Source organism: Sardina pilchardus, chromosome 19 (genome assembly GCF_963854185.1).
Source record: "Sardina pilchardus chromosome 19, fSarPil1.1, whole genome shotgun sequence".
Classification (NCBI taxonomy): Eukaryota; Metazoa; Chordata; class Actinopteri; order Clupeiformes; family Clupeidae; genus Sardina; species Sardina pilchardus.
The window spans coordinates 16,515,827-16,528,900 of record NC_085012.1 but is presented as its reverse complement, the minus strand read 5'-3'; the positions used below and the strand labels follow the sequence as shown (position 1 = coordinate 16,528,900).

At 42.8% G+C, this 13,074-nt stretch overlaps 1 protein-coding gene across 3 annotated transcripts in view; it reads left to right on the top strand.

Moving 5' to 3' along the window:
• Positions 1-6,961: 6,961 nt before the first annotated feature.
• The window catches only part of kmt2a (lysine (K)-specific methyltransferase 2A), a 38,023-nt gene continuing 31,910 nt past the window's right edge, over positions 6,962-13,074 (top strand). For all 3 annotated transcript variants that reach the window (XM_062520855.1, XM_062520856.1, XM_062520854.1), the window contains exon 1: positions 6,962-7,207. In XM_062520855.1, the coding sequence (XP_062376839.1) occupies positions 6,962-7,207 (246 nt within the window). The remainder of the gene's footprint in view (positions 7,208-13,074) is intronic.

Sequence of the window (13,074 nt, the reverse complement as noted above, 5' to 3'; positions counted from 1 at the left end):
TAGGCTGCTCAGAGTCCTGACTTCAACCGGATAGAACACCTTTGGGATTAATTAGAGCAAAGACTGAGAGCCAGGCTCCTCGTCCAACATCAGTGTGTGACCTCACAAATGCGCTTCTGGAAGAATGGCCTAAAGTTAAACTCCTAAACCTTGTGGAAAGCATTCCCAAGCTGTTATAGCTGCAAAGGGTGGAACAATGTAATTTACGTTCATATGCGAGGCAAGGCAAGTGACCCAATACTTCTGGCAATATGCTGTATAGTAAGGGTTGATATTGTCAAGGTGGGACAGTGTGGAGTGAAGTACCGTTGAGGTGGCATCCACCGTACTCCTGTTCTGTCGGTAGGTGAATTGCAAGTGGTCCAGTGAGGGTGGTGAGCCAGGACCAGTCTCTCGATGCACTCTCGATGCCTATACCCCCACCATGATGATGGGGGTGTAGCGGCTGGGTGAACCCTGACTTCCGGCGAATTTGGATTTCACTCGGAAGCTCAGGCTGGAAACCTGCACATCTCTCCCCTGTTCCCTGCCAGAACCTTTGGCTCCAATCAGAAACTATCTCATCCAAAAGATGCATCGGATCATTGGTCTGATTGGTTGAAGGACTATCCAAGCCTACGGAGTAATTTGAACGATGCTCATTGATCACGTCTCTTGTTCAGTAGAAACAAAGTGCAGCATCCCCATACTAATCTTAAAAGATTGAGCTTATCAAATATAGGCTCATTTTGACACATGAACACCAAAACGTTGGGACAAGGGCAATAAGAGGCTGGGAAAGGTACAGAAAAGAACAGCTTGACAAAATGGCAACTTATTAGGTCAGTTGGCAATAGGTCATTACATGATTGGGCATAAAAAGAGCATCTTGAAGTGGCAGCGGCACTCAGAAGTAAAGATGGGCAGAGGATCACCGATTCCCCTAATGCTACGCCGACAAATTCTGAAGCAATATCAGAAAGGAGTTCCACAGCGTTAAATAAGAGCTTGAACATATCATCATCCAAAGATTCAGAGAATCTGGAAAAATCTCTGTACGTATTAAGGGTCAAGACCGGAAAACCATACTGGATGCCTGTGATCGGGCCCTTAAACAACACTCAAATACAGGCATGCTTCTATATGGTTGGAAATCACAAAAGGGCTCAGGAATATTTTCAGAAAGCATTGTCTGTGAACACAATCCACCGTGCCATCCATGCACCGTTGTCAGCTGAAAGAGTGCAGTTTTAGAAGAAGCCGAATCTAGACATGATCCAGAAGCGTGTGCGTCTTCTCTGGGCCAAGGCTCATTTAAAATGGACTGTGTGGAAAGTGGAAAACTGTTTTGTGATCAAACGAATCAAAATGTGAAGTTCCTCAGGGACGCCGTGTCATCTGGAGAAGAAGGACGACCCAAGTGCTCAGTTCAGTAGCCTGCATCTCTGATGGTATGGGGTTGCATTAGTTAGTACATGTGGCATGTGGCATGACACCATCAATGCTGAAAGGTATATCCAGGTTCTACAGCAACATGCTCCTATCAACGTCTCTTTCAGGGAAGACCTTGCATTTTCTAACATGACGATGCCAAACGACATACTACATCAATTACAACATCATGGCTGCGTAGAAGAGGGGTCCGGGTACTGAATTGGTCAGCCTGCAGTCCAGATCTTTCACCCTTAGAAAAAATTTGGCGCATCATAAAACGGAAGATACAACAAAGAAGACTTAAGACAGTTGAGCAACTAGAATTGTGTTGTGTGTTGTTGCCATGAAATTTAAAATCACCCATGTGTTTTTCTTTAAATTATACATTTCTTCAGTTTAAACATTTGGCATGTCATCTATGTTCTATTCTGAATAGAATATGGACTTTTGACATTTCTAAATCATTGCACTCTGTTTTTATTTACAATTTGTACATTGTCCCAAGTTTTTGGGAATCCGGGTTGCAGTCTATTTCTGTATCAGTACACTGACTCTGTTGATTAAGGGGAGCAACAGCTTGTCTCTGCCTACCTGCTTGGCCTGTTACATCTAGAATAGAATAGAATAGAATATATACTTTTTTGATCCCGTGAGGGAAATTCAGTTCTCTGCATTTAACCCAATTTAACCGAATTAGTGAACACACAGCACACAGTGAACACACAGTGAGGTGAATCACACAACCCAGAGCAGTGAGCTGCCTCCCCAACCAGCGGTGCTCGGGGAGCAGTGAGGGGTTAGGTGCCTTGCTCAAGGGCACTTCAGCCATGGTGGACTGGTCGGGGATCGAACCGGCAACCCTCCGGTTACAAGCCCGGTGCGCTAACCAGTACACCACGGCTGCCCCCATCTCCTATATTTTATCAGAGGTGCACTCAAAAAGTCACAACTGAACCAATACATGCATGCCCAAACAGTTTGATATTACACAATGTAACACTTTTGATCAGGAGAGATCATGACCCTTTTAGTTGGGTACTTTGTAAGCACTATGGGTCAATTTTTCATTGTGTTGCCTTAAAGGTGATACATGGAGTGACTTTGTGAGCAATATTTCAGGGCAACCACATGACCAGAATTGATCTCTCAAGAACTGATGATTAAAGTTCTTAAAGTCAGCACCAGTCCGAGGCTACATTCACTGTTTGGCACTTAATGATGTTATCACATCACCAAAAGCATTGTTTTTACCAAAAATATTTGGCAGTACTTTTAAACTCCAAACATACACACCTAAGTATTTTGATTCAATTTCTTCAACCAAATTCAGTAGAAATGACAAAATCTGAAAAACATATCACATGTATCATAAATGCTGTCCATCTCTGTGGGTATCACACTACAGTGACTGCCCTGTGCGCTGCACTTCACAAAACTAAGATTTGAACAGAATCCCTCAACATTTAATGTGTAGCATGTCATCTGCAGCTGAGGATTCAGACCATTTCTCTCTTGTTAGTATAAATTCAAATCAAATTCTCATTCAGAGATCTTACATTAAGGTTCTCAGTACAAATAAATTGTAATGACATATGAATATATTTTGTAATTGCATTTTAATAAACCAACAAATGGAACAGGTAGAGACTCCAAAAGTTCAATGTCTTTATAACAGGATGGGTTAAAGTAAAATCACATTTACCAACAAACAAACTAGAAACCTCCTGGAAAATTGCTGACATCATCACCTGTGCCACAGCCTTTCACACTTGAGCTGCTAACATGAGAGTGATTTAAATGAATAATAGTTTAACATGTACGTTTAGTTACTTGCACCAGGCAGTAAGGTCAGAAATGAGAGAGAACTAGGCTTAAGTCATTATGTACAGGTAAATTATAATGCCAATTTCATCCTCATGAATCCATTTTTGGGTTGTGAGTCAGGATACCATTAGTGAAGCGGGAGGGAGAGAAAGATACATCTGTCAAAATATGTTATTAGGCCTATGTAAATCACAATACAGTTAATAAAATATTACTATGTTGTAATTATTTGGTGGAAGACCAAACTGGAACTGACAAATGGACCAAGGCACTGGCAGTTTTGAACATGGGCTTATATTATAGCTATGCAACTGCGTCAGTCCCAGGGACAATGGAGTATGACTAACACCTATGATCTCATGCACTTTCACTAACACAATCCCGGTCATGACGCATCATTGCAACTAACCAAAGATGCAGGAAAAAAACATCCACACAAAGATACACACGTTTCTGTTTATTTTTGGAAACTCTACAGATTAGACTGTAAGATTGTTTAGGCTACAGATATAAGTCAACTGGATTTAGTTTAGCCATTTATTTTCGGACTCCATCAAGTAGACACCTTTTTTGTTTGTTTTTATGGCTTAGGTCAGTGTTTCTCAAACTATGGGCCGCGGACCGGTACCGGGCCGCGAGAAGATTACCATCGGGCCGCCGGCCGACCCTCTCTGCCGCCTTCAAGACGCACCATGCGGCCGCGGCCGCACCCGTTCTTCTCGGTCATATTGGTGCGAGATATTTTCACACAGAAATAACAGGCATATCATATGAAACAGCATAACCTGACCTTTCTAATGACGCTAGCCACTAGTTTCTACGACGAACGGTTCGCGAGATAATTAGCGTTGAAAATTACATACAAAAATAAAATGTCACACTCAGTTCTGCGTCATACAGATTCTTCTCTGTGAAATATCTCATGATTTCGGAACTGCCCTATGGCAAACTGCATATCAAAATAAACAGGAGATCCTACTGATTCCAATGGCATAGGGTGATATCAGGTAAAATGGGCCATCAGGTAAAATGGGCCGTTTAAGGTTTGGGGGTCCCAGCCCCTCTGGAATTTAGAGCCAATGACTGCAAAGGATGTTAAACTGTTGTCATAACTGTGCTTGACAAGTAACAGGTGATTTGATTGGTTTATGGTTGCTATGGTGGGCAGGGCAATAATGCTAATCAAGACTGCACCAGAAAACTGTGTGGTAAGTAGCCTGGCATAGCGAATCTGACTAAACTATTATAAGGATGATAAATCTATAAAAAAACCAAACATGCCCATAAAAAAACTATGCAAAATATCTGTCTTGATGGCATCCATCAGACTTAATGTTGTTAGCTTGGTATATGAACATATTTTTTGGAAAAATCATGATTTTCTTGGCGGCCCAATTTACCTTAACCCATTCAGGTAAAATGGGCCATATGGTTTCAGCTAAAATGGGCCATCCTATGGGCCCATTCTAATGGGCCACATACACATGTGTGTGTGAGTGTGTGTGTGTGTGTGTGTGTGTGTGTGTGTGTGTGTGTGTGTGTGTGTGTGTGTCACGGTGTATCTCTCTCTCTGTGTGTGTGTAGCCTATGTAGGTGTGTACACACACACACACACACACCCACACATGCACCCACACACCGACTGACACACACACACACACGTGCACGCACACAGTCTCACACACACACACACACACACACACACACACACACACACACACACACACACACACACACACACACACACTTACCATGACCCCCCCTCCCCCCACCACCAGTATGGCAAACAAGAAGGAAAAATTTTTTTATCACACACACACACACACGCACTAGTAATATTAGTTAGTAATATTAGTATTTTGAATATATCGATTATCAATTTTGAATGTGAATTTTTGTAATTTACACATTTGTTCTAAACACACACACACCCACACACACACACACACACACACACCACTGGCATCAGTCAGGTTCCAAAATTGACTTTTTTAAGTGCTCATGGGTTTGCACCCAATATGTGTTTTTATTAATGCCACATATGAATATGTTTGTTTAATGCAGTCTAAATGTTATGTGGCTGTATTAGCAATTGTATTTTAAAAATTAAAATGGATAATTATTTATAATTTCCCTTTGAAATTAGACTGGCCCATTTTACCTGAAGCTGCTGGCCCATTTTACCTGAAACTGTTCATGCGAAAAAAGTTGGCACAGCTGATGTTTCAAGAACTGTAGGGCCTAAATACTTATATTTTTTTACATACTTTCAACACAAAAGTATGAAAAACAGTCATTATTAATTTTAAAAACACTTGGAAAAGGCATAGATAACATTGTATTACTGTCCCAAGCGATTTACCAAAAAGTGGCCCAATTTAGCTGATATCACCCTATAGAATGTATCTGTATAATTACGTAATCACATTAAATTTCTGCCTTTTTTCATACCTCCCCATTTCCCCCACTTCAAAATAATGTATTTTTCATAACAGAAGTTTTCAGACCCCTGTTTATGATATGGCAGATGCTTGATATGCCATTTCAGGACCCAACGTGGCAATAGATTGAAATGTTATACGTAGGCCTACTAATAATAATAGCCTAATAATAATGATAAATTATCTATCTATCTATCAGGCTTGTGCAAAATTCAGAATTGAATTGAGAATGACTCCTAAATTCCAATTCAATTCTAGGGTTTGGATTTAATTGAATTGAGGTCAAAAACAGGATGTAGAATTACAATTCAAATTTGAATTAAAGAAGAACTGAAATTCAAAGAAATTCATATACATAATTTAAGGGTAGTGTTGAACAATTAAGTTTCACAAAATGTCAGATATGATCGCAACAAACACACAATTTATTGAAAACAGTAATCAATTACATTTCCAAAGTAACCTTCCCAAAACTGAATGCAGATTCAACACATTCTTCCTGTTATGTGACTGTGGAATTGTCTTGAATTTCCATGAATTGAATTCCACTTCCTGTCATTCCAATTCAAGTTAAAATTCAACTTCCTGTTGGGTGGGGCCAATTCAATTCAAATTCCAATTCATGAATTGAATTCTAAAATTCGGAATTGTGCACAAGCCTGCTATCTAAAGGCGTACATGGTGGCGGGCGGTGGAAGTTGGGGGCATGGGCGGGTGTTCAGAGGGTGTGCAGACGCCTATGCAGGGCCTTGGAACACCAAGGCCTAACATCACAGGGGCCCAGAGCAAAGAAGTTTGAGAAACCCTGGCTTAGGTGATCTAGGTGCTGTGATCTGCTGTAAACAGCAAATTATTCTGACACTTATCTATTTCAATAATAATAATAAAAAAAACATTTTTGCATATAGAAGAAAACATTAAGAATAAATGATGTTTTCATGAATGGTGTTTCAGATACTTTATTAATAAGTAGCAGTGGGGATGATACATTTGATCTAAACGTTACTTTGTTACACGCAAATCATTTCGCACTTATAAATTACAATATTGCCACTTCTATCTTTGTTCCCGGGCCTTGCCCTGGAACATGTATATGATATTAGCAAGAGTACTTTGGAACAAGAGCGTGAAGAAACTCGTAGTCGGGGCTTACACTTTTTCCACCCCAGAACATGAATAGATCATAATTTTGTATTGAGTGTTGTGTCAGATTTTTGAAAGTGCAGGTTTCGGGTAACGCCCACTGAGTTCCCTGATCCTCGGACAGGCAGGCAGAGTGTAAAATGGCGCACAGCTGTCGGTGGCGGTTCCCTGCTCGGCCCGGAGGGAGCACCAACTCGGGCACCGGGAAGAGAGCGGGCCGAATCCGGGTCACCGCGTCCCTCCGAAATGATACTGGGGCTCATACGAACTCACTTGGGCCAAAGGCCGGTTTCGATGCGGCGGTGCAAGTCTCCGCTGCAATCGAGAGCAACCTGCAGAAATTTCGGGATGTTTTGGGGGAGTCAAGCGGGTCCAGCAGCGGGGAGGTAAGCAAGACCCCAGCTAACTAAGCTAGCTACAGCTCTAGCCGACGTTAGCTGACTTGTGATTTTTATTTCACATAGCTTTTCAGATACATGGCGTACTAGGACGCAGTTTTGTCAACAGTAACGCGTTATTACCTTGTAACAACTTCTGCGGCTTCACCTTCCTAGCGTAACCATAAATGTAGTAACATGCGCTCATCCATGTGCTGTTTTTCTGCTCAGTGAGGACTGGGACTGTTTGCAGAGCAACGTTGGCTGATTTGCTACTGAGCAAGAGATGTCTCTCTGGCTAGCTAATATTGGCTAACACTGGTGATAATGTTAGCGTTTATGATAGCAATGAGGGTTAACAGTCAGTGCATAACATGATACCAACGCTATCGTGTAACGTTAGCTTAACTAACGTTGATGAAGGACAGGTCTGCTCTCTTCAAAGAACAGTCAATTACCCTCAGGTTCACTAATATTATTGTAAGTTAAAATAACATATAAGTTGGTTGTAGACTGACACATGTACGTCCAAGTCAACATACCATAACATGAAAACTTTGTCTAGACACACTCACATTCTCTGGCGTGTACGCGATAGAGCATTATTAGGAAAAGCTGTATTTGTCAGTGCTTTGATTTTGACAGCATTGTCGTTAGCTAATCATGCTTATGCATCAACAAAGTTAGCTAACTGACTACTTAGTTTGTGGTATATGATATGCCATCGTTGTGTAAACGGCATCCATTGCTTTGAGTAATAAACTGATAAGAGAAGCCTAACGTTACCCTCTGAAATGTGATTTAGCTTGAAGTGTTACCTGATGTGCGTAAGCTAAGTTGGCTAACAAGCTACACATACTGCGTGTTCAGTTTCACAGCTAGCTACAGTATGCTTCAGAGAAGTGTCCCCAGTCAGATGAAGTCACTCAACGCAAAACATTCCAGATAACTGAATGCTAGGTTTCCGAACATGAAAATTGTGTAATTAAGAAATAGGTCCGTGACAGTTGCATGATGTTTATATGCGCGTGCCAAACTGTATGGGATTTAGTGTTCAAGGATAGAGAGCTGATGTCACATTTAACTTGGTTTTATCGGAGTAGCCTGGAGTATCTATATATATTTATCACGGGTGTTTATTCCACAATGTTTGTAAAGCTTTAATAGCACCACCACGCACCAATTCAAGCGAATGTGTTTTTACTATCATGGGATAGCTAGTTCGTTCGACAGAATGACTTCTGAGTTACGGGCAGAGCGCTAGCTGGCATCATTAGCTAGCGATCTGCTACTATGAAATACTCTCGCTGCGGTTTTCTTATACATAGCGAGTATTTGTAAGTGTGAATATTTCGAGTATGATTAATAAGCTTCCTCCGCGGTTTCTTCCTTAGACTTGGCTCATTGTTAAGGACCGTTATGTATCACGCCAAGTGTCGTAGCAACTGTTAGCTACCATGCTATTGCTGATGCATAGGAAAATGGGAGGTGGACATGTTTTTTTCGTCCTCACTCAGTGCGTAGTACCAAAATAATTTCAGAGACGGCCACACAGGAGAATGTGAATGAGCAATCGTTTTACAGACATGTAAACTATTACTATATACGTGAAATTATAATGAAATCGCTTTGAATTGTGACAAATGGAAGCAGTAGTTTGAAAGCAAGCGGTCTGACAGTCAATGTTACAATAACACCGCGCCGTTTGAGTGACACAATTATGTGGGGGTGTGTTACGGCTGAGCTTACAACCATCTTCCCTTCTCGCCATCATACGCTGTAGTAGGAGCACAAGGCGGTGCTGTTTGACATTGTATCTGTTATGAGGATACACTAGGAGGTTATCCAAACCTTTAGGGGATGTTAATGGGTAAATAGTGAAACGAAATATGCTGTATTTTTTTGAAAGGCTCCTATTCTGAAGGTTTCCCTCTTACATTTTTTAAACGTGTTTTGTTTTCTAATAAAATAAATCCAACAAGCACGTGTGCGCAACAGTTACTGTGCTGACCTGTCACTACCAGTATGTGTGGCTTATTTTACTGCAGAGGAGAAGTTTATAAATCATTGTTGCTACGTTTTAAGTAAGGGCTGTCTTAGCATGCCGTTGAATGCTTATGGATTTGTTCATGTGTAGTAAGATGTAAAGCATCCGTAACACTGAACAGTCATGTGTTATGACATTGTGAAAAGAGACTTAATGGATAAGCCAGGTTGTAGTAGAGGGAAACAAGCTGATTCTGAGGGCTAAGTTTCACTTTTACAGTTGTGGTCTGAAATAAAAAAAAAACCTCGGTCCCTAATCTAAAATAAGTTTGCCACCCGAAATATATGAATACTACTGCAACGCAAGGGCACAGACAGTCCAAAATCCTCATGGAACTTGCAGCTTGTAAAAAGTTGCCGACGCAGCTTTGTGATTTCATTCAGAGGGGGTTGTTGCGCCTGGGTCGGATTGTGTGGCTCATCGTAGCCTGCTGAGCTCAGGGAGCAACCTGAGGCCAGTGTGTGCAGCGCCCCTCCTTAGTGGCTGACGCGCATGGAAAGCACAAAGCTGACTGAACTTGTGTGTTGTGTGGTCTGGTCTGGTCTCGCAGATGGTTTTTACAGTTGAGCATCCTGCGCCGAGGCTGGGAAATCTGAACTTGTGGTTGCTAGGCTCAGTCCTGGAAGCGCTGCCCAGACAACACTTTATTAAATGATTAGCTGTTTATTACTTGATTAAACAGCTTTATCCATACAGCTTTATCTCTCAGTTTAAGTAAAAGATTGAATGATTCAGTTTGAACACTTTGGTATACTAATGACCAACTTGAGTGTTTAGATTCTAAAATCCATAAGCTACAGCTACAAATACAGCTGTATTTGTTTGGTAGCTGTTGCATGTTCAAATGCAAGGAAATGTATGGAGTCTGCCTGCGGCTTAGGCTACTGTTACAATATGGCATCTGCTTGCACATCTTAAAAGGATCTCCCTTCTCTTCAAAGGATCATAATCAGTAGCAAATGCAAATGGGGGTGGGGGGGCAGAGACGCTGAATAGATGGAGCACATGCTTGCTCTGCCCCACTGATTTCAGCCGGCAGAGAAGAGTCCAGCAGGTGTTTGCCCCGTTTCTCTAAAGAAGCTCCAGCCCCTACCCCCCCACTTCCCCCCACTCCACTCCTCCCCTTCCCAGACGGCACACGGAGTAGGAGCAGGAAGCTTTGTGTCTGCTTTTATTCCTCAGCTTGTGAGGCACGAGCTGGCTATCCCGGCGCAGATGCGGATATCAAAGGGTGCAAGGCAACTTTCACAACCCCCCCAACACACACACATACACACACACACACACCCCTCTCCCCTGGGAGGCTGGCTCACTCGCGGGGCCCTCCCATCCACAGGGCTTTATTATGGCTTTATGAAACCATGCCGAGCCGAGCCGAGGCAGCCGTGGGGCTTTCTTTGATAGGGTTAAGGGGTGGTCTCTCTTTTGGAGCTCTCTGAGGCGCACGCCGCCGCTTCACGCCAGACGCCCAGCCCAGCATCCCAGCAAATGGCCATGTTTGTGTAGAGCAGTTGTTTGCTTTTATCCTGGATTTGTTTGTACACATGCTTCTTAAAGGCGCACTCAAACAGTCTACACAAAGGTCACTGATGGAATAATAGCTGTTTGGTCCAGTGGAAGAAAACAAAACACAAATTAAAGCCTGTTACTACACATTAAGTAGCTAAACCATAACAAAACGGACTAAATGAAGCAAAAATAAACTAGATTTATTGCTAAAACCACCAACTTTGCTGCGTTTGAATCTGCTCAGTGGAAGGACTCATTTAGTTTACTGGAGGAAAAGTGTGAGAAAAGCTTGCCCTCCCATTCTGCAGTAGACTATGCTGCTGTTTTACGAGCCGCATGGATGACTGACCCTGATAGAAAGCTTTGTTTCTCTCCCCATCCCTTCCTGTCCTTTTTTCTGAGTGGTAGGCTGTTTGGTGACCCAGGTGCTGTGGCTGGCCATGTGCTTGGCCAAGGCATGTAGAGCTGGCCGGCCCTTTGTGATGCAGAGAGGAGAGAGGAGTCTTTCCGTCATCTGAGCAGAGTTTTTCCCCGTTTGTCTTTTTTTTAATAATTGTGTCTGCTCTTTTCCCCACTCCGGTTGCCTTCAAGCTTTCATGAATGACTCAGGGCTGTAACAGACATTGCACACATGCATAGACACAGTCAGACTTTTGACCTTTTTTTCAGTGCTTACGTCCCCCAACTTACTTTTGTTTTACACTTTGCACTGTACTCCCTTCAGTCTCACTGCATAGCTATGTAGTATATACTCTCTCACCACTGCTTTCTCACATCACAGTACACATCGCATCTTCGTGGCCTCAAATGTAGTAAGACTATGCAGCGCTAGCATGTCGATGCAGCACTGTTCTCTGTGACTAAGCACAAGTTGATGGTGTTGTTTACATGTCTTGGCGGCTCCCTCTGTGGCGCCGTGCCGGATGCGGTTTGCATTAAGTCGGTTCTTTCTGACATGTTAGGTGAGCGCTGTTTCACTGATGTGTTTTTTTTCCCCTTCCGTTTTATGGGGATGATCACAGCCTCGGATCAGCAGCAGTTGGTTGTTTACATTTTGGTGCGCCCCACACTGTTCCGAGGCGTCACAAGATGTTGATGTTTACATGCTGCAGGGTCTTCCTCCCTCTCTCCCTCCCTCCTTTTCTCCCTCCCTCTCTCTCTCTATCTCTTTCTCTCTCTCTCTCTCCCTCTCGCTCTCTCTCTCTCTCCCTCTCGCTCTCTCTCTCTTTGACCTGCTGTTGTGTGTTTGAATGTGGGAGTGTCTCCCTCTCTGTGGTTTCTTGGTGTTCTTCTCGTGTGCAAGGGACTCCCTATTCGACATGGCTGTGGGATGTTATTTACATGATGCACACGGCCCGGGGCTCTGAACTAGTGCAGGATGTGGTTTTAACGACCTGGGGTTTGCATGCCTCACTGCCTGCCTGGTGACGTGGGATGTGTTCATGTGTTTCACAGTTGGGTGGAAGAAGAACCATTCACGGAGGCAGGCAGCCCCAACTTTGAAGGCTTGCTGAACGTTAATCACACCCCAACGTTTGCCCCTCGCAGAACAACATGGAGTTGAATGTTAGGATTTGCATTTTTTTTTTTTTTTTTGCCTTGATCTCTGACGTTAGCAGGATGCTGTTTACATGTCAGAAGCGAGCCTGCTGTAGAGTCCTGACCTGCATGGTGGGGTGTGAGTGTCACCCACGCATGCAAATAAGAGGAGTGTGTGAACGAGAGTGCTCCTCAGAGCTGGGGTGTTGAGTTCCACTGTGCAGTTATCCACACATGACTTCGGAGAGAAACGATTGGCCTTTTTATGGAGTTTTGCTGGACCAGGTTATACCTCCTCTTGGGATAGAAATATTATTCATTAGCTATCCAGCCAAGCACCTAATACTGAATGTGGAAGATAATATTGACATATAAACAGTTAAAACTTGTTTAGGTGTCTACTATGTTTTAGAAGACATATTGTGAAATAAGCAGTCAATGTCATTACTGAGGATTTCTACTTTGGGTCTGTGTTTCAACCACAGTCACAGCCAAGGTGGGCCAATTCAGGCATCATTACATTTACCTTCATTCATTTAGCAGACGCTTTTTCCAAAGTGACTTACATATGTCAATTATAGTACAAGGGCATTGTTACATTGTCCCTGGAGCAACTCGGTGTTAAGTGCCTTGCTCAAGGGCATAACGGTGGAATTGAACCCACAACTTTTCTGGCTACAGCATGCCAGCCCAGCTCCTTAAACACTACACTACCTGCGCCCCGCATCATAAGGTTACAGAACCAATCCTGGTTGGTCCACAAACTTCTGAATGCATACTT